Source organism: Narcine bancroftii, chromosome 5 (genome assembly GCF_036971445.1).
Source record: "Narcine bancroftii isolate sNarBan1 chromosome 5, sNarBan1.hap1, whole genome shotgun sequence".
NCBI classification, from domain to species: domain Eukaryota; kingdom Metazoa; phylum Chordata; class Chondrichthyes; order Torpediniformes; family Narcinidae; genus Narcine; species Narcine bancroftii.
Genome location: NC_091473.1, coordinates 56,756,918 through 56,778,224, shown reverse-complemented (window position 1 = coordinate 56,778,224; position 21,307 = coordinate 56,756,918). Strand labels below are relative to the sequence as shown.

The 21,307-nt window shown below is 41.2% G+C and overlaps 1 protein-coding gene across 8 annotated transcripts in view; it reads left to right on the top strand.

Moving 5' to 3' along the window:
- The window catches only part of LOC138763404 (acyl-CoA-binding domain-containing protein 6-like), a 552,989-nt gene that overhangs the window by 184,442 nt on the left and 347,240 nt on the right, over positions 1 to 21,307 (top strand). For all 8 annotated transcript variants that reach the window (XM_069937486.1, XM_069937482.1, XM_069937485.1 and 5 more), the window contains one exon: positions 17,707 to 17,783. In XM_069937486.1, coding sequence (XP_069793587.1) covers positions 17,707 to 17,783 — 77 coding nt within the window. The remainder of the gene's footprint in view (positions 1 to 17,706; positions 17,784 to 21,307) is intronic.

Below are 21,307 nucleotides of genomic sequence, written 5' to 3'. Positions count from 1 at the left end.
GAGGAGTGCGGTAGAACAGAGGGATCTGGGAATACAGATACATAATTCCCTGAAAGTGGTGTCACAGGTAAATAGGGTTGAAAAGAAAGCTTTTGCCATATTGAACTTCAAAAATCAAAATATTGAAAATAGAATTTAGGGTGTTATGGTAAAGTTGTATAAGACATTGGTGAGGCCATATCTGAAGTATTGAGTGCAGTTTTGGTCACCCAAGATATCGGTTGGATTAAGGGAATTCAGAGAAAATTTGCTGGGACCTTGTCCGCACTTTAGGAACTGAGTTGCAGGGAAAGGTTAAACAGGTTAGGATTTCATTCCCTAGAGCTTAGAAGAATGAGGGGATATTTGATAGAGGTATTTAAAATTATGAGGGGAATAGACAGAGTAAATGTAGGTAGGCTTTTTTCAATTGAGGACAGGTGAGATACAAACATGGGTTTAGAGTGAAAGGGGAAATGTTTAGGGGAACGTGAGGGGAAATTTCTTCACACAGAGAGTCTGGGAATGTAGAACAAGCTGAAGTGGTGAATGCAGGCTCAATTTTAATATTTTTGAAGAATTTTGACAGGTACATGGATGGGATGGGTATTGAGGTTTGGGTGCAGATAAATGGGGGCAGAAAAATAGTTCACCACTGACAAAAAGGGCTGAAAGGACTGTTTCTGTTCTGTAATGTTCTATGTTCTATATCACATAGCAACACTAAATACTGGGATGGGGTTAAATAGACAATTTCCTAAGCCGTCCAGGCTACGTTTGCACCAGATGTGACACATTTGTAGCTAAATCCTGACAAGGCATACTGCCTAAAACTCTAAACTCTCCTTTGATCTGGCCTGGCTTAGACAATTTACAGCTTGTGTAAATGCACTGTCTCCTTTTTGCAAGGCAAAATAATTTTCAAAATTAAATTATGTTTTTAAAATTTCAACTAACAGCATGGTAACAGGCCCTTTCTGCCTGCAATCATGAGCTGCCCAAATACACAAATTTATCTTCAAAGTCCATCCATTTTTGGAATGTCTGCGAAACGGGAGCACTTGGAGGAAACTCACACAGACAGGGAAGAAAGTCGAAACTTCTTACAGACGGTGCTGGATTCAAAACCATGTCACTGGCACTGCAATAGTGTTGTGCTAACCACTACACCAACCATGCTGCCCTAAATAACATTCAGTGGACAGTTTGGCTCACTGACTGGCCTGATGATGCCACCAGGCTTTTCTAGCCCTAGGCTTTCGCTCAACACGCACAAGTTGAAAAAGAAAATGTCAGTGCTGTTGGAGCTGCAGTAATGCATTCCTACCTGCAGTGCTCCAAAATCTTGTGCTTCTACTGAAGCTGTCATATGCAACTTGTCTGATGGATTTACAATGCAGACCACTTCTCGGGGCACCTCGATCTTTTCCGAAAAATAAATCAATCACTTTTTTTTCCCTTTAAATCTTTCTTTCACATTTTCCACGAGCAATCATTTCCATCTTTAATCAGTCGGAAAGCTGGACCTCTTCCCTTCCTGTCCACCTTAATGAACATTGTCAGTCAAGTTCATGCACAAGTGTCCTACAAGAAGCTGTGGCGGAGATATCGTTTCAAAATATCTTGGAACCCTTGTGCCTGTTACAGTTCAATTAAGATTGGGGATAATGCCAGAAGGAAACCTGTGACCAATAATGCTAAATTCTTCACCCCTCCCCCCCCACACCCAATCAGCCCATTGCACTATATCCCAGTGTGAAGCGATGAAAGACCCGTGCCCACAGTTCTGTATCCCAGTATGTTACATGGTCCCAGCCCTTCAACAGGCCAGGCAGCATTGCAGAAGGAGAAACAAGAGTTATGACCATGATAATTGTGAATCATGAACTGATGGTCATTTAACTTTAAGCAGATGACAAAGTCTTCCCCCTTGCTCTCTTTCTAACTTCCCGCCCCGGCCACACAAACTTCAGAAATCCACTATGCTGATCCTGGCCTCTGGAGGATCCTCATATCCTTTCTGCCATTATGATGATCATGGCTGGGGTTGCTTGAGACTCCAAGCTCCTGACATTCCCTCCCTTCATTGCTCCACTCTCCCTCAACTTTCCTTGAAACCCATTTGACCGAACTTTGGACAGCTTCTCATGCATCTCTTCCCATAGTGTTAAATATTGCAAAACAATGTTTTTCCAAATGCACTGGACAGTTTGGCTCACTGACTGGCCTGATGATGCCACCAGGCTTTTCTAGCCCTAGGCTTTCGCTCAACACGCACAAGTTGAAAAAGAAAATGTCAGTGCTGTTGGAGCTGCAGTAATGCATTCCTACCTGCAGTGCTCCAAAATCTTGTGCTTCTACTGAAGCTGTCATATGCAACTTGTCTGATGGATTTACAATGCTTTGTAGCACTGCCCATTTCAGTAAATGGCTTTCTATTATTACTGGAGATCCCAGAATTGCCCTAAATCCCAGATTTAACTGAAACAAAATCACACCTATCTGACTCAGCCTTGTAGCATCTGCAATAATATGCTGAAAATAGAGGGCTGGTCTCAAGACTCATGTAGCCAGAGCCTGACTCAAATATTCTCATAGGATCACACCTCTTGGGCAACATCCTAGACAGTGCCAGCAAAAGTGCTGGAATGGAGGGATGGCAGCATTACTGACCAAGTTCTAACACACCCACCAACAAAAGCTGTCAGCATGATGGTGGAGAGTAGGAGGGAATCTCCTTTGGAGCCTTCAGTACTGATTGTAGTGCCATAAAGTCCAGGGGCATAATAATACTTTTTGCTCCTCATCACTTCCTGCCCTCCCTCAGATGATAAATCAGGGCAGTTTCCAGCTAACCTGGCACATAGAATCACAAGAAAGGGGAGCAGGAGTAGGCCATCTGGTCCATTGAATCTAGTCTGTCAATCAATAAGATCTGGCTCTGGAATTATCTTCACTTTCCCAGCTGTTCCCCATAACTCTTAATTCTTCTATTAATCAAAAATCTAATTAAATGCATTTAATGAGGCAGCCTCTTTCATTGGGCAGAAGATTTCACAGATTCACAATTCTCTAGGGCAAGCATTTCCCCAGCAGGTCATAAAGGATCTACAGCAGTGTATTTCAACCCTTTTCTTTCCACTGTTTTAATCATACCTAATTATTTCGTTCTGTGCACGGTTTCATAATTCCAAAGGAAATGGGTCAATGACAATTTTTCTCAAGCAAAATATTTCAGAAACAATTGGGTCCAGAGCAGTGATTCTCAACCTTCCCTTCCCACCCACATACTACCTTAAGCAATCCCTTACTAATCACAGAGCACCGATGGCATAGGGATTAATTAAAGTGGTATGTGAGCGGAAAGAAAAAGGTTGAGAACCACTGTGTGAATTGTCATTTGGTTTTCATGCATGTTTGAGCATTGAAACAACCTGAATTTGGCTATTTCTAGTCCGTGAATTGTGTAGAGTCATGTGTGGCGATGGAGAAGGGATTTCGAATTTTAAATGATCTGTAGTTACAACAGAATAATGAAAAATTGTCTTTTTTATATATTCCTGGTGTGTGCCAATGTTTTTTCCCCAACCTCTAAATGTGTAAATTTTAATGCCCTATTTGATTTCATAGTCCAGCCACCACACAGGCGAAGGTAAAGAATGTGTCCTTGGTTCTCCTTTTCTATTACAAAGATGCTAGCTTTTATTCGAAGTACAGTAAAACTGTTAATCCTTCATGGTCAGGAATTCTGGTGGTGAACTATAAGAGCTTTAGAACTAACAGATACCATTCAACTTATTTTTAGTTTTCTAAACTAATTGCACTGTTAGCGTTATGGTGAGCACAACACTATTACAGCACCAGCAGCCCAGGTTCAAATCTGTCTTTGTGAATAAGAAGCTTGTCTGATCCCCTCGTGTCTGCCTGGGTTTCCTCTGGGTGTTCTGATTTCCTCCCACATGCCAAATGTGTATGGGGTTAGTAGGTTAATGGGTCACATGGGTCTATTTTGGGTGGTGCAGGCTTGTGGGTTCAGAAGGGTCCGTTACTGTGCTACATCTGCAAATTAAATTGAATTGTATTAAACTAAATATTACACAGTAAAATTACATTTTTTTTCCCATGATCTTGAAAAGCAAGGGACAAGGGAGCATGGGAACTGGACACCGAAACATCAGAATTTCAAAGTATTTGGATTGCGAATCATCGGATTTTTACTTTCATGGGTATTTATGCTTTGTAACATCCCTTGAAATGATTTGGCGTTATGGAGGCTTTGCCATTCCAGTTGGAGAAAGAAGAGACAGATTCTAGCTATCCAAAACAAAGCAGGAAGGGCTGAAAGAGATCAGGGAGCATCCGGTGGGGGGGGGGGGGGGGGGGTGGGGGGTGGGGGGGAGTGGGAATCAGAGTCAACATTTTAGATCAGTGACCATTAAAGATGAGGTGAGAAACAAAGAGATGGAAAATCTCGATGATAAGTGTCATCAAGGCCTGGCCAGCATCTTGGGGAGGGGGAGGGGCATGTCCATAGGCTATGTCCCCCCCCAAATGAGTTATTTTACCCCCTACCTGCAGGTGAAGTCTTTGGCACAAAACTTTGTATATTATTAATTTATATTTATCATATTAAAAGTAACCCTTTCACTAAATGAAATAAAAACAAAAATAAGAAAATAAAATTACATATGCACTTGGCATCATAACAGAATCTGTGTGGCGATTGCGAGCAGAATGTGTGCCATGTTTAAACCTAAATAAAGTGTGTTTACTGTTCCTCTGTTGTGAATTGATTCTTAAAGACACATGCACAAAAGAAATGGATATAAGAAAATGGCTAGACTTAACTGCTTCTTCAAGGTCTCCTACAGCTCCACCAACAGAAGAGGGAGCAAATGCACTTGCAAGAGCCTCCTTCTGTGAGCAGCCATGATGCACCTGCTAATGTATGTGCTCGCTGTGGAAGACAATCCATTGCAATAGATGACCCAACGCATCTAAATTTTCTTACAATAGTACCTTGCCAGCATTTTCAGTGGTAGGAAGCGTTCATTTGTCTCTGCTTGGTACAACAAACAAGACTGGCTTGAATAGAGTATCAAGGCCGATGCAGCATTTTGTTTTTGCTGTCAGCTGTCTAGCACCAGTTGGAGGGCTCGGACACTAGATGCCTTTGTTGCCGTCGACTTTCATAATTGGAAAAATGCTTTGGAGAGTGATCAGAGATTCATAAACATGGATCTTCAAAGGAGCATATCTCTTGCTGTACACGGTAGAAGGAGCGGGAGATGCGTGTCACTACTGGAAAGGAGATTTCGACACTTGTCAATGTAGAACAACGAGGAGAGAACAGGTATTACGTTTCCTCTCTCATCGATTTTCTCAGATTTTTGGCAGAAAACCTGTTGCCTTTGCGAGGGAAGATAGAGGCTTCTGATAACATGTCGGAGTGGACTTTTCCTCTCCTTACTGGACTATACGCTTAAAAAGGACCCTGAATTGTCTGAGGTTGTGAAAATGATCCCTCGCAACGCCACGTACACCTATCACGACATGCAAAATGAACTCATAAATACACTCAGCAGTGTGGTGACAGAGGCTATAGTGGAGGAAATAGGTGATTCCTATTACACTTTGAAAGTAGATGGAACCCATGACCCCACCAGTGTGAAAATATATTGATTTTAATTCAATTTGTAAATGAGTCATATGAAGTCATAGAGCCATGGCAACAGCTGGTAAAGGTGATGCATAGACATTAGCAGACACCATTTTGGCAGACCTAAACGAAGTTGGACTGGAACATATCAAAGATTCTAAGCCAGGTATTTGATGGGGTTGTTCTGATGGCTAGGAAGCATAGTGGTGTCCAGAAGCTACTGCAAGAGAAACTAGGTCATGAGATACCTTACGTACACTGTCTTAACCACCATCTACATTTCGTGATAGTACATGCAATGTCAGCAGAGTTAGCTGTAGTGGACTTCCTTCATGTGTGCGATGCCCTCTACAAATTCGACACTAAGCGCATAATTGCTGTGCACTATAAGGGTGTGGATCTTAAATGCCTTTTGGAACAGAGATGGATGGGACATATTGCCACTATGTCAGTCATCCTAAAATCATTCAATGACATAACATCTCTTTTGACTAGTGGGATTGACTCTGTGCTGGTCTATGATGCAGAGATAGGAATGGAGGCTGTGGGCCTGCTGCACAAGATGACCGAGCCCAGTTCCTCATTCATTGCCAAATTAGTTCATACAGTTCTTGCCCTGTTGGACCCACCAAACAAGCTTCTATAGAAAGAGAACACTGACTTACAGACAGGTTTAAATATCATGCCTAGTGCAACAATTTGTGCACAGAAACTCTGTTGTGACAAGGAGTTTAATAAGGTGGGGGACATAGCCACAGTTGCCAGTGCATCACGGAGACCCACGATCATCAAGTGGAGTTGCAAAATGAACACAATTATGGGTGATTATATCATTATGGGAACTACATCACACAGGGATGATGATGAAAAGACAGAACTTCGGAGACTACCTGTACTATATCAGTGCTATCTATATCTGTACTATAATCAGTGCTTGGAGAGAGAGATCACAGATTCAGCGAGTGCAACTCACAGATGGCTTGTGTACTGGTTGCACTGAATCCAGAAAGTGATACATTTCTTGATGTTAAGGCTGGGAAGCATATTATGGACCTGACGTGAGCGCCTATAATTGAGACAGAGAACGAAGTTGTTAAACAGTTTCTCAGCTCACAAAAACAATCACAGCCAATCGGGTGGGGTGGGGTGGGGGGGGGGGGGGGGGAGATTGGACTATACAGCACATCCTCTTAAAATGCCACACACATCTGATCAGAATGCCCAGTGTACTAACTCCTTTCAAACGTGCCTTAACATTTATCGCCTCCACAGCAATGTGTGAGAATTCATTCTCCACTCTGAGAAATGTATTTTTAGACCACAGCCGCCCAATGCTCCAGAAAGACCAGTTGGTTCAGCTGGCATTTGAGAGTGACCTAACCCGAAAATGCACAACTGAGTGGAAGGACACCATTCTTAGGAGATGCAGCACCAACACTTGCTCCCTGCAACTCTTCTAAACTTAAAGTCATGCGTTTAATTCATTTTATGATGCTAGCCTTGGCTTTCATGATTATTATTCAAAAGGTTCAATGATCTTGGATCTGTCGGCATTTATTCAGTAAGAGTGGAATATAATGTCTATTTCAAATGATGTTCTCATGATGCACACAGTGCAGTGTGTGTGTGTGAAAGAGAGAGACTTTGTGCATGTTTTCAAATTTGAACTGGGTTGGTGTGTTGGTTATTGACTTGTGTGTGGTTAGAAAGGGAGAGTTTCCGGCTGGTTGGACCCACAACTGAGAGCTGAGACCAAGGGAAAGCCCCTCAAACAACAGAAGGGGGAGTACGGATATGATGGTGGTGATGGTGTAAATAGAAATGAATGCAACAATGTACAATGATGGAAATGTAGGGATACAGAACTTTGAATGGTTTTGCTTTTTTATTTAATTTATTGTGATTAAAGTTTATGTTTGGCTAAAAAAACAATGCTGGAGGTGCTCAGTGGGTCAGGCAACATGGTATCACATTCTTGCTATAGAGAGAGTGCGGCATAGGTTCATGAGATTAATTCACAGGATGACGGGACTGTCATATGTTGAAAGATTGGAGCAACTGGGCTTGAATACACTGGAGTTTAGAAGGATGAGAGTGGATCTAATTGAAACATAAAAGATGATTAAGGGATTGGACATGCTAGACACAAGAAACATGTTGCCGATTTTGGGAGGGTCCTGATCCAGGGGCCACAGTTTAAGAATGAGGGTAGGCCATTTATAACAGAGTTGAGGAAAAACTTTTACATCCAGAGAGTTGTGGATTTGTGGAATGCTCTGCTTCAGAAGGCAGTGGAGGCCAATTCTCTGGATGCTTTCAAGAAAGAGTTAGATAGAAGTCTTAAGATAGTGGGGTCAAGGTATATGGGGAGAAGGCAGGAACAGGGTACTGATTGTGGATGTTCAGCCATGATCACAGAGAATGGCAGAGCTGGCTCAAAGGGCTGAATGGCCTACTCCTGCACAAATGTCTATATCAGCATCTGTAGTTTGTGTTTCACTGAGGTTCATCTTATTTATAAAATGGAGAAGATGACATACATCTGATGCACAAAATGGTCGCTTTAAAAAATAGCTTTATTCCCATGGACACCAGCTACAATACTCGAATGCAGGAGTACGGTTTGAACCTGAAGTTGTAGGTCTTTAAGCTACAGGTCCAAGTGCAGAAACTAGTGAAGACATCCAGCACTATCTTCACTAGGGGTTTGTGGACCGCACCAGGTGATGCCAACAGAGGGGGTGTAACCAAAAAAAATCACGTGGTTTTGTCTCCACGCACATTTGTCTGAAACATCGGTGGTGGAGCGGGGGGAAGTGTGATGGCGCAGTGGACAGAGGAGATCCATGGCCAGTATGGCACCCACTCTGTCTCCCTGCCTCCCCACCCCTTCTCAGTGAAGTCTCGAATGGCAGTTTGTGCTCCTCCCCTTTGCAATTATCCTAATGACCCCCAATTAGATTTCTTCTGATGCCAACTCTGTATATCAAGGTTGTATTCACTTTGTAAAAGCACACCAAAATGCTGGAGGAACTCAGCCGGTCTTTTCAACGTCCATAAAAAAGCAAAGATGTATTGCAGACATTTTGGACCTGAAGCCTTCTTCAAGGAATAAGCAGGAAGAGCCAGAAACTGCTTTTGGCTCCTGCTCATCCCTTGAAAAAGGGCTCAAACCTGAAACATCAGCAATATATAGCTTTGCTTTTTATGGATGCTGAAAAGACCAGCTGAGTTCCTCCAACATTTTGGTGTGCTTTTACTACATTCACAGCGTCTGCAGTGTAGCCGGAAATGGAAAAAAAGAAACAATAAATTGAAATGGAGCTTCAACCACATTCAGAGGGAGAGAGGAAAGAAAGCAGATGCCCAAAATTGACTTCTCAAGGCCTGTGATGTGCCATGGCTGACTGAGTTCTCAGATCTGTTTATATTTTCCACACATCTGGTTTCAGCCAAAACAAGGATGGAATTCCATTGTCCCCAGCTTTTCTTCTGCCAGTCTCTACATTCAAAGGATCCTTCAACATCCATCACCAGACCAATCAGCAATCAGAAGAGATTGATCCTCCCACAACTCCACTTTTTTTGACTCAACCACTTTGCCCAGTAACTGCAAGATAAAAACTGTGTATTTTACAAAAGCAGCCAATTATGTGATTGATGATGGTCTTTTAACACACCCTAGTCCACCTGGGATTTTAGTTGTTACATCAAGTTGAAGTTTATCATCATCTGATTCTATATTTACGACCAGGCAAAACAGTGCCTCTCTGCACATACGTACACAGAAAATACACATCATGTTTAAAAATAGACATAAAATATAATATAAATTAATATGTATAAATATTTTGGTATAATTCATTTATAAGAGACACAAGGTTACAGGATGCCATTCATCAATCTAACAGCCTACGGGAAGAAGCTATTTTCCCGCCTGGCAGTCCCGATTTTGACCTCCTGTACTTCCTTCCTGATGGTAGTTGGTCAAAGATCCCACTTGATGGATGATAGAGGTCTTTGATCATTCTTTATTACTGACAATAAGGATTGTTCATGAAAGGAAGAAATGTTTTGTAAGTAGAGAACATAATGCCTCAGATGTCCGTTGCATGTGATATCTGCACTAATTGGAAAAGTTCACAGCACAAGGGACCTTTACGTGCAGCCCAAACAAGGAATGAACTCTGTTTATCTATTGCACATGCTTCTTCGTAATTCATCCTATCCCTTGAATTAGCAACATAGGCAGTGCAATTTGCTTGAGCAGGTTATATCCCTTCGCCTCCTTTGGACACTCCGTGACCTGCTGAGCTTCTCAGGAATTTTTGTGTATTGCACTACAATCACAGCATCTGTTCCTATTTAACTCTTCTGTGTGCTATTCTTTTTAAATTCTAAGTTTGGTAACCTGCAATCAGATTGTGTTCAAGATGTAATGAAGAGCCCCTGCCGATGATTTTATAGCCTGAATTTTTGGTGACTTTGATTAAGGCTTAACTGACCTTGCAGTGTTAATTTCGAGAAAATAGATTAACTGCTGCCGCCAGTTTACCCTCCAATTTCTAACAGCGTAAAATTTACAATAAATTCCAGAAATGGTGATTGTTGCGGTATGTTGAACTGTGGGTATTCACCTATTGATCTGATAGGTACAGTGTGCTGGCCAAGATCAATTCATCTGCATGTCATCCTGTCTTTGGTAAATGAAATGTTGTGCTTGCATTCACTTTGCAGTACTTAAAATTGACCTTTGAGTGGTTAAAATAACTTGAATGTGATGATAACCATGGCTGTGGATAGCTGGTTTAAAGTATCACACCCTTGTTCTGATTTGACTGATGCTTTCAACATTATAAAAGTAAAGGGAAGGGGTGCTTAAAATGAACTTGTTTCCACTAGTTGAGAAATCTGATGCACAATTAGTTAAAGCCTGGGTTTTCTGGAATAAAGGAAGGGAAGGTTAACATATGAAAAAAGGTGGTAATAGATTCCTTTTACAACCACTATGCTTTCCGATTTTACCAGAAGCATGGAATCTTTTGAACTGGAAGAAATCTGATGGCTTACCACCTGTTGCTGCAGAGGACAGGGTAACAATTAAAGCTGCCTCCAGCTGCTACCCCTCTGCAGGAGTCATCCCGTTTCTTCCTGCCCATCTCGCAGATACTCGCAGGTGACTCCTACTTGCATTCTCTCATGAGGTTAAACATTCCAGATGCTCTTTATTGTCGTGTTTAGGCCGCACCTTCTAACTCAGAGCTACAATGGCCAATACAGGGGAGGTCATTTTCATGTAAATGGAGGAAAGTTGAGGAGAGACATCAGAAATATGTTTGTTATGCAGAGTGGTGAGAGTCTAAAATGATTTGCAGGTAGGGAGGGAGGTGTTGGGGTAGTGGAGGCTGGTACAATGAGAACATTCAAAAGATTGTTGGGTGGGCACATGGATATAAGAAAAATGGAGCTGTAAGGGAAGGGTTAGGTTGACTTTGTCCTGGTTTATATGTTGGCACATAATAATAGGCCAAAGGGCCCACGCTGTGCTGTTCTGTTATATGTTAGAGAATCATAGAGCTCTACCACTCAGAAACAGGCCCTTTATACTTACCTTTTTCTGCAACCAAGTTGTCCACCTACACCAATCCCATTTGCCTGAATTTGGACCATATTCTTTTGAATTTTTGCTTGCCATTATCTTTCTGAATGTATTTTAAATGTTGTAATTGTACCCATCAATACCACTTCCTTTGGTCATTCCACATGCCTACAAACCTCAGGTTCTTTGAAAATCTCTTCCCCTTCCCACCCCCCCCCCCCCCCCACCTTAAATCTATGCCTTCTAGTTTTAGACTGCGCTATCCTGGGAAAAAGATGATTATTATTTAACTTTCTGATACCACTAATGATTTTATTAATCTCTGGAAGGTCTCCCTTCAATTCCTACAATCAAGTCCTCGTCTATCCTGCTTGTCCTTATAATTCAAACGCTCCAGTCGTGGCAACATCCTTGTGAATATTTCTGCACCCTTTCCTGCTCAATATGTTGATATAAGCTTGATTTTTTTCACTTCGACTGTTAACATTACCTGTGTTGCCATTGAAGTTGGTCAGCTGTTCACTCAGTGTTCAGATTGTAAATACAGGATATACTTATCCATTTCATGATAAACCTGTGTGGATTTTGACTACTACATTATAGTGAGAGATGTTAAGTGAAGCTGCAGTTGTCAAAGGAAGAGCACTTCAAAGAAAGCAGGTCTAGGTAATGATGAGGAAAAAACCTGGCCTCCTTCTGATGCTAAATCATCTGCATGTTGAATGCTGGTTGAACGGTGCCAATCTTACTGATCAGGCTTCCAGGCCAGTGTCTTACACAAAGGAAATGTTCACTTCAGGAGTACTATTTATTAAAAGAGGACTTTTTTGGTGTGTGTGTAAATTATTCTTTCCCATCTCAGCAGAAACAAAGCCACCGGCCACTATGTTGCAGGAACCTGTAATGCTAATGGTTCTGTGATCCAACTATGATTCTCTTACGTTCCTTGGAGTTTGCAATCCCTTCCATCTTCGAGTCAGACTTACAACTCAGGAAGTTGCTGAAAGTTCCAATCTAATGCTATTTCACAAAATCAGGTGTATCAACATCAGTCACACGAAACCTGAAGATACTGGAATCTGAAGCAAAAATAGACAAACTGCTGTAGGAACTAATTGGGATCTTTTGGTGCAGGTGAGGGGAGTGGAAGAAGTACTCCTTATGTAGGGGTCTGAGCCCAAAATGTCCATAGTTAATTTTATCCCCACAGATGCTGCTGAACCAGCTGAGTTTCCATAGCATTGTTTTTGCATTAAAATTAGAATGGGATGATAAGAGTCTCCAAACGAGAATGTTGTATGCACATTGCCTCTCCCACCTTCCAGTGAATAGTTTTCTTAAAGGCTTTTCTCTAACATAGTGTTAGGGAATATTTTTTTTATGATAATACAGGTACACCATCCTTTATCCGGACATCTAAAATCCGGAAAGCTCCAAAATCCGACAAGTGGGGAGAGAGAAGGCAGCGCAAGTCGGGTGGGTAAGGGGGAGAGACCGGCAGCGCGAGTCAGGCAGGCGAGAGACCGGCAGCGCGAGTTGAGCGGGCGAGAGACCGGCAGCGCGAGTCGAGCAGGCAAGGGGGAGAGACCGGCAGTGCGAGTCGGGCGGGCGAGGTGGGGGGAGACCGGCAGCGCGAGTCGGGTGGGCAAGGGGGAAAACTGGCAGCACGACTAGAAGCGGGTGGGCTTAAATCTGGCTTTCCGAAATCTGGAAAAATCCGAAATTTGGAACACTCTGTCCCCCAAAGGTTCTGGTTAAAGGATTGTATACCTTCATTTTGCCATTCTATAGTAGAAGAGATTGAGCATTTTTGTCAGCTGCATTTGTTAGGCAAGATAACATAACGACTTTCATTCTCATCAGCTGTCATGCTTTTGCAGATATCATTTTGTATTCTTGTTCCCTTACAGAAGAGTAGATGACATTGTTTCATGAGTTATTAGAAAGTTAATATACCATGACATAGCAGGGGACTCTCTGGCCTGTTGTGTCTATGCCAGCTCCCAGCAGAGTTAGCAATCAGTCCCCTTTTTCTATTTTATTTTCTGTTTAGCTCTTCAAACTTGTTCTCTCTCACATGCACACATACTCATCAACTCCTCTTTTGATTCTTTCCCCCTTGCACTTATTGTTAAATTAACAGAACAATTAACCTCACAACATTTCTTTGAAGACTCAGCAGAAGCCACACAGTCATAGGGAGAAAGTCACATTCAGCACCTGAGGTCAGGTTCAGTCTTCCGTTCCTGGAGCTGCTCTATCTGCTGCATTGCTGTCAATGTGTTCCAGGTACTCATAGCAGATCTCCATTAGCCTGGTCATCATCTCTTCATACTGCTATCTTCAGGGAGAACTTATCTCATCATTGTTGATGTACCTCATGGCTTCAGCAAGTAAGAATTTCATTGTATCGGTACATTGCACTTACGTGCACGACAATAAACTCATACTTTTATACACTCTATCCTCTAAGAACTAGCTCATCAAGAGCATTGTTCATTTACCTTCCTAATGTGGTACTTTGTGGAGTTGAATATCCCTGCATTCGCTGTCTTGTGTATTTTTAGCTTGTGCAGTCACCACTAGGAGAAGAAGAGCAAGTCACCACACATCAACCCTGTAAAACTGCGCCATGAGGATTCAACTCCCCAAATCTCAAGCAAACATGTCATGAATTATCTGCACTTTTAATTCCTAGTTTTGGGCCTGTTTTCAATCTTTTTTTGTGTAGATTATTCTCTGAATAAAGTATTGCACTGTGATTGGTACATCTGATGGATGGAACCAAATATTCTGAAGGAAAATTAAATGCAAAATAAAGTGCAACTGTTGGTGACCACGGTGGACTCATTCAGTAGGTCAAGATGTATTGTGGGAGGAGAGAAATAGAGTGAGCGATAATAAAGGATCATTCTCCTCCATTAACTCCAATTTCTCTCCACAAAATCCTGGCTGATTTGCTGTGTATTTATAGCGCTTCCTGTTTTTATTTTGGTTGGGAAATAAAGTTGATTGGTCTTTGGTGTTGCTTGTCAATTTTATGGTTTTTTTCTTAAATTGTTGTAGATGTGATAAATATGCAGATCTTGTTTCTTTAATATTGGTATCAGACAGATTGGAGTGATTGATCTGTTATTATGCAGCAGAGCTTTGTTGCCTACTGTAAAGTTGTCTGCTGCAAAATCAACAATTGTATAAATATGTGGAATCATTGTTTACTATTGAGTCAGCCAGGTGTGCGTGCGTGTGTGCGTGCATACTCCCTGTTCAGAAAGTACTACAGCTTTTGTTAATGTGCTTGTGACTAAAGCAACTGCCTTCAATCAATTCAAACTTGGCATGTGTTTTTATTTTGAAGATACAGCATTTCCAATGTTCAAATTAATTAATAGTGAAATCTCTCACATTCCTTCAACTCGCCTGCTTTAACTATATCAAATGAGCCTTTTGCCAAATCCATATATTCATGACACCGCTAATCCCGGTGACTTTTTTGTTATCAACCACCAGTGTCTCCATTGACAGGTTGGATGGAATATTTGTTAAGTTCATGCTTTAAGTTTAAAAGAAGCTGTCTTGTATCTTGTTAACCATAAATGATCTACATCAAAAATTTTAGAACTCCCTTTGTAATCAGCGCAAAGAGTGAAGAGAGGTGATAAAAGGACTGATTTATACACTCAATATCACCACCAACAAAATACTTCCCCAGGAATGTGATGGACAATTTGCACCTCACAAGCTCCAATGATCAGGAAAAGAAGTGCAGTCATGCTAATTAAGGAATGGATGTTGGCAAGATCACTGTTTGAATGAGTGCTGTCAGATCTTCTGACCCAACTTTGGAGATTAGACAGTCCCCTTGGTTTGACATCACCTCTGAAAGAAAACATTCCTGTCTGCCTGGCCAAGATGTTGTAGTTTCTCACTCAAGGGTATAGTATTGCATGTATGTTATGGATTTTTTTTATTACCTATGTTTATTTGAATATCAATTACGGATAATCGTGCTTGGATCTAATCTTGCTACTTCAATAATTGGACAGGGTGCATTTGGTAGTGCGCATCTACAGCCACACTTCATCTTCTTTGGAGTCTTGCAGATGGAATTAGTTTTTACTGTTCAGATGTATGCATGTTATAGGGCGCCCTCAGATCAAAAGTGTCTGTGTGCGATCTAATGGGTGGTGAGTTCCTTGAGCAGTTTCTTATCCAGTACTTGCCTTCCTTGCATTGCATTTGCTACCCACCTTAACCATACTTTACTCCCAGACGTGGCTGCTAGCTTCAACAATGGTCAAGCAGCAGCATCGATGTCTCCAGATGGTGCACCACACTAACATTCCCATCTACCGAAAATGGTTCTTGGCCAATATTTACTCTACAACCATCTCAATTTTCTGGTAATCATTCAATTGCTATTTGTGGGATTGCGCTATGCATAAATTATGCTGTATTTTCTCCATTATAACAGTGAATTTGCTCTGTACAGTTGCATAGCAATTTAAATGTATTTCTGTATGATGGGAACTTTATGGATACAAGAGCATTCTTGAGCTTTTTTTTCAAAAACTAAATTTTTGTTCTTGGATCAGGCTTGCATATGTATTTAGCAATTACAGCCTCATTTTCTGGGCACACGGCAAGTATAGTTCTGTGAATGTGACAGCATCCAGCTTCTTGAGAAAGCTGGAGCTGGTTTCACAAGGCCTCTGCTGGTTTAATTATGTCCTCTCAAACATCATCAAAACTGGAGCTGATGTACTTGCTCACACCCCAACCCCTCCTATTTCACTTGTTATCATGCAGGATGGTATACTTCTGTAGTTTAATTTTGGTACTACTGCATCTTGCCAAGTTTTATTTTCTCTCATCATATCTTTGGTATTGAGTGAATGCATTAGAATAGTGTATAAAGATAAACAGCATTGGGAGTTCCCAGGTGGTTCATGTTGCACTGTCAAAAAGTAGTGGTACCTTGTGATATAATTTATTTATTTTTCCCTGTGTGGCTTTCGGCACTAATCCATGCTGTCAGTTGTCCATAAGAAAGTCGCTAGCTGTAGGAAGGATGTCCTGCAGCTGGACAGGGTGCAGAAAAAAAATCAAAAGGATGCTACGTTGACTGGAAGATGCAACAAACAGTGTGGTGGGTATGCAGATCGAGCTGTTAGAGTAAGTGGTAGAGATGGGTACCATTAAAACATTTAAAAGACATTTGGACAGGGAGGTGGATCAGGAAGGTTTGGAGCGAGACACACAGGAGAGTGAGGATGCTGGAGTCTGAAGCTAAATACAGTCCACTGGAGGAACTCAGCACCTCCTCCACTGATCAATTCTCATCTTTCCTCTCCTGTCCGTCTATCCCTGTCCCGTTCTCACAGTTTGTCTGCTGGCCTGCACACCCCTCCCCCCACCTCTCCCACCACTCTCCCTTCTTTCTTCCCCGCCATTTTATTCAGGTGCCTGCTTGCATTTTGCTCATACCTTGAAGAAGGACTCAGGCCTGAAGTATACCTTTGCCTCCTGCGAGTCCAGATGAGTTCCTCCAGCACGTTGGTGTTTCCCCCCCCCCCCCCCCCCCCCCCACCCACAGGAGGAATTCAGAGGGTCATGCGAAGAAAATGAGAGACACTGAAAGAGAAGTTATTCAGAGTGAGAGCAATTTCTGATGGGGGATAAGAGTGTTGGTGGAGGGAGACTGATTGAATCATTGTTCCAGGCATTGAAACCTTCCTGATGGGGGATGGAGTTGTGCAGAGATTGGATGTCTGTGGTGAATATGAGATGGTCAGCCTGCTGACTTCCTCCAAAAGGTGGTGATTAGCTGAGCTTTAGAGGGATATGAGGCAAATGAGATAGTTTAGGGAAACCACTTGATTGATGTGGATGACTGGGTGAAAGGGTCTTTTTTCCGGTGCTAGGTGATTTTGGCCTGATAATTCAGGAGGATCCTTGTTCTTATTTAAGCATCAATCCAAAATAAAACACCCCTTGTTCTGTGTTTTTGAATGCTTCCCTGTCGTTTTTAACCTGTGTTATGCTTTTCTTGTTACTTAAAACTGTAAATTTATATTTAGACATACAGCAAGGTAACAGGCCCTTTCAGCTCATGGCCCCATGCTGCCCAATTGCATCCAATTGTCCTCCAACCCCATATGTTTTGAAGGGTGGAAGGAAACTGGAGCACCTGGAGAAAACCCATGCAGAGTCAGGGAGAATATACATACTCCTTACAGACAGCACCGGATTTGAACCCCAGTCACTGGTCCTGTAACAGTGCCGTGCTAACTGCTGCTCCACTCTGGACTCTATAATAGTGGGAAGCAGAAGATTCTAAAACTCTGAGAAAGGGTTTTGGTATTTTACATGAAGAAAATATGGAATTTATTTTGTCTGAAACGTTAGGAAATAATAGTTTTAAGTTGTTGTATGCTCATACATTTATGATTTGTATTTTGTGTTTCAGGACAGAAGTGCATTGTCAAACACAAAAGCTAAACTTGGCAAAGAGGCACCAATTCTAACACATGCACCTCGAGCAAAGTAAGTCGCATAATTTTAAGTATTTTACAGGCTTTGTTGCTTCAAAGCTCACAAATCGTCTAATGCTAAGCCAGTTATGTTTTTGTATTCTGAGCAGACAACTCTGAAATTCAAAATTAATTATTTTTGAGGAGAAAAATCTCTCCTTAATCCATGTCACTTAATTTAAGATGTTCTGTATTTTTCCTGTTTAACTGCTCTACTTCAAGATTATATAGTTTCCCCTTTTAAATCATAACTGAATTCGAGGAACAGAAAACAGTTCTTGCAGCATATGATGAAACCAGGAATGATATTGTAAATAATTCTGCAAAGGTTCAATTTTGTTATACAGGTCAAGTACCCCTTATCCAAAATGCACGGGACCAGAAGTGTTTCAGATTTTGGATTTTTTTTGGATTTTGGAATAATGTGTTTAATAATGTGAATAATGATTTGTACTCACCAAAAATAACACGATCTCTGTTTACAAAAGAAGATAAATGCAGCAAATACTAGAAATTCTGCTAGATGGTGAAAAAAACAGTGAGTAATACATGTAGGTCCGGCAGTGATGATGGTTGGTAACAAACTGGCGCCCACTTGTGGAAAAGGGGGTACTTGACCTGTATTAAGAAGTAAAAATCTCCAGTTCTATTTGTTATTTAACTTAAGCCTGTGTATTTCCTATGCTGCTATAGTTAAGATCAATATCTAAGAGTATTACATTATCCTTTCCCTCTTTAAGCACTTATATTTGAGAAATGTTTCAATTTTGCATGTTTTCTTTGCAGATAATTTGCTAATCATTAGTACCAATAACTATATTTGATTAAGCAGCGTTGAATGAGTGCTCAAATAATGCTGTTTGAAGTACTTTGCCATTTTGGGCCCCTCCCCATACTACATACAGATTACTTTTTAAAACATAACAAGCCTGGTGGGCGGCACGGTTAGCACAAACCTATGACAGCACCAGCGATCCAAGTTTGAATCTGGCGCAGTCTGTAAGGAGTTTCTATATTCTCTCTGTGTTTGCATGGGTTTCCTCCAGGTGCTCCGGATTCCTTCCACCCTTCAAATCATACCAGGAGGGTAGGTCAATGGGGTGTAATTGGGGTGCAAGGGCCCTGTTACTGTGCTGTATGTCTAAATTTTTTTAAAATGCAAAAAATTTAAATGACATATAGAGGTTTGGAAGTCATATTGCACTTGTATAAGACATTGTTGAGACTCCATTTGGAGTATTATATTCAGGTTTGGCCATCGTGCTGAAGGAAAGATGTTCAATTTCAAGCTTATCATCTGACCCAGATTTCAGATATATTTATTGTCAGAGTACATACATGGCATCACATATAATTCCAAGATTCCTTTTCCTGTGAGGCGTGGAAGAATTACAACTAGTTGTTAGTGCAAAAAATAAACTGTACACAGTGTAAACATGTAAACAAATAAAAGAACTATAAAACATTAGAATTGTTAGCAAATAGACTGGCAATACGAGAGAATAAAAAGAAAATCAATAAAAAGCACAAGAGTCCTTAACTGAGTCCCTGGTTGAGTTTGTCATTGAGGAGTCTGATGGTGAAGGGGTAGCAGCTGTTCTTGAACCTGGTGGTATGAGTCTTGTGACACCTACACCTCTTTTCTAATGGCAGCAGCGAGAACAGAGTGTGTGCTGGGTGGTGAGGGTCTTTGATGATTGCTGCTGCTCTCTGACGGTAATGTTCACTGTAGATGTACTCAATAGTGGGGACAGTTTTGCCTGTGATGCCCTGTGCTGTGTCCACTACCATTTGGAGGGCTTTATTCTCAAGAGTATTGGTGTTCCCCTGCCAGACCATGATGCAGTCATTCAACACACATTCCACTACACCTCTGAAGAAATTTGCCAGAGTTTCTTGTGTCATATCAAACCTCTGCAAATTGCTGAGGCTGTAGAGGCGCTGATGTGCTTTCTTCATGATGCCATTCGTGTGTTGGGTCAAGGAAAGATCCTCCAAGATAGTGACTCCTAAAAACCTAAATTTGCTCACCCTCTCCACCTCTGATCCTACATATACTAACAGACAAAACAATGTTTCTTTGGACGATAAAGCACACACATGCACAAATAATTCACAGCACATAATAATCACATATGTACATAAAGCTAGAAAAGGTGCAGGGAAGATTTATAAGTTGGTTGTCAGGACTCTCAGGCCTGAGATTATCAGAAGACATTGAGCAGGCAAGGGCTTTCATTCCTTGGAGGGCAGTAGAATGAGCGATAATATCGTATAGGTGTACCAAATCATAGGGGAAATAAATTGAGTGGACACAGAGTATTTTGCCCAGAGTAGGGGTGGTGATAGCCAGAGGACATGGGTTTAAGATGAGTGGGGATATTTTCACAGGAAACCAAGGGGCAACTTTTTTACACAGAGGGATACTGAGTGTTTCGAGCAAACTGCCGGTTGCAGTTACTATTGTAATGTTCAAGAAATATTTGGATCGATAAATGAATAGGAAGATTTAGAGGGATATGGCCCAAATGCAAGCAGATGGGACGAGGGTGTGGGGCATTTGGGCCGACGGGCCTATTTCCCCAACTATGGTACTCTATTGGAGTTGGTCAGTGAGGTAATCAGAACTCAGATCACCATTATATAAATAACTTTTCAGGATGCACTGCTGTCCATAAGGTGTTTGTATGTTCTTTCTGAGTTGGCGTAGTTTTCTTCCAGGTGCTCCGGTTTCCTCCTACGTTCCAAAGACTTATGGGGTTGGTAGGTTAATTGGTCATGTGAGTGTCTGTAGACAGCATGAGCTCTTGGGCCGGAAGGGCCTGTTGCCATGTTGTGTTAAAAATGAAGCCACACAATCAGTTAGTGTGGAAGTATTGCCAGATGGAGCCAAATGAAGGACTAACAGAAATCACAATAAATTAGTCAGTTAATTTAGAATTTGTTTGATCTGCAAGCTAGATTTTACTGTCCAAAAGTAGTTAAAGAAAGATAAATGTAGATGGATTCAGATATGTCGATAGAGTATAAAAAGTACAATAAATGTAGGATATTGGCTAGTTGAATATAATTTTATTCATCAGTTATATTTAACACCACAAAAGTTACATAATATGAACTATATTTATTCAGATTTATGTTTTAGACGTGGACAAGAAGTTGGTACTATTTTGCATTCGACTTGACAGTGTTCCACAATTAAACCTTTTTGCCTTGATTTGGGCAATTTATTAGAATGAATAACTGGAGTAAGATTCCCACAGGATCCAATGTTATTTCTACTGGGAGATGTTAGAGGAATTAAACCTAAATTAAAATTGGATATATATCAAGTAAAATTTGTTCAAATTGCTTTGGCAATAGCTAGAAAATGTATCGCTATAACTTGGGAGTTGGATATTGATTTGGAAATGGATAGATGGCATAGAGAAGTTCGGAGTTGTATTCACTTTAGAAAATTACTAATAATTTAAGAGATAAATATACTTATTGTGAAATATGGAGCCCATATTTACAAAATGTTGGTATTAAAATTTA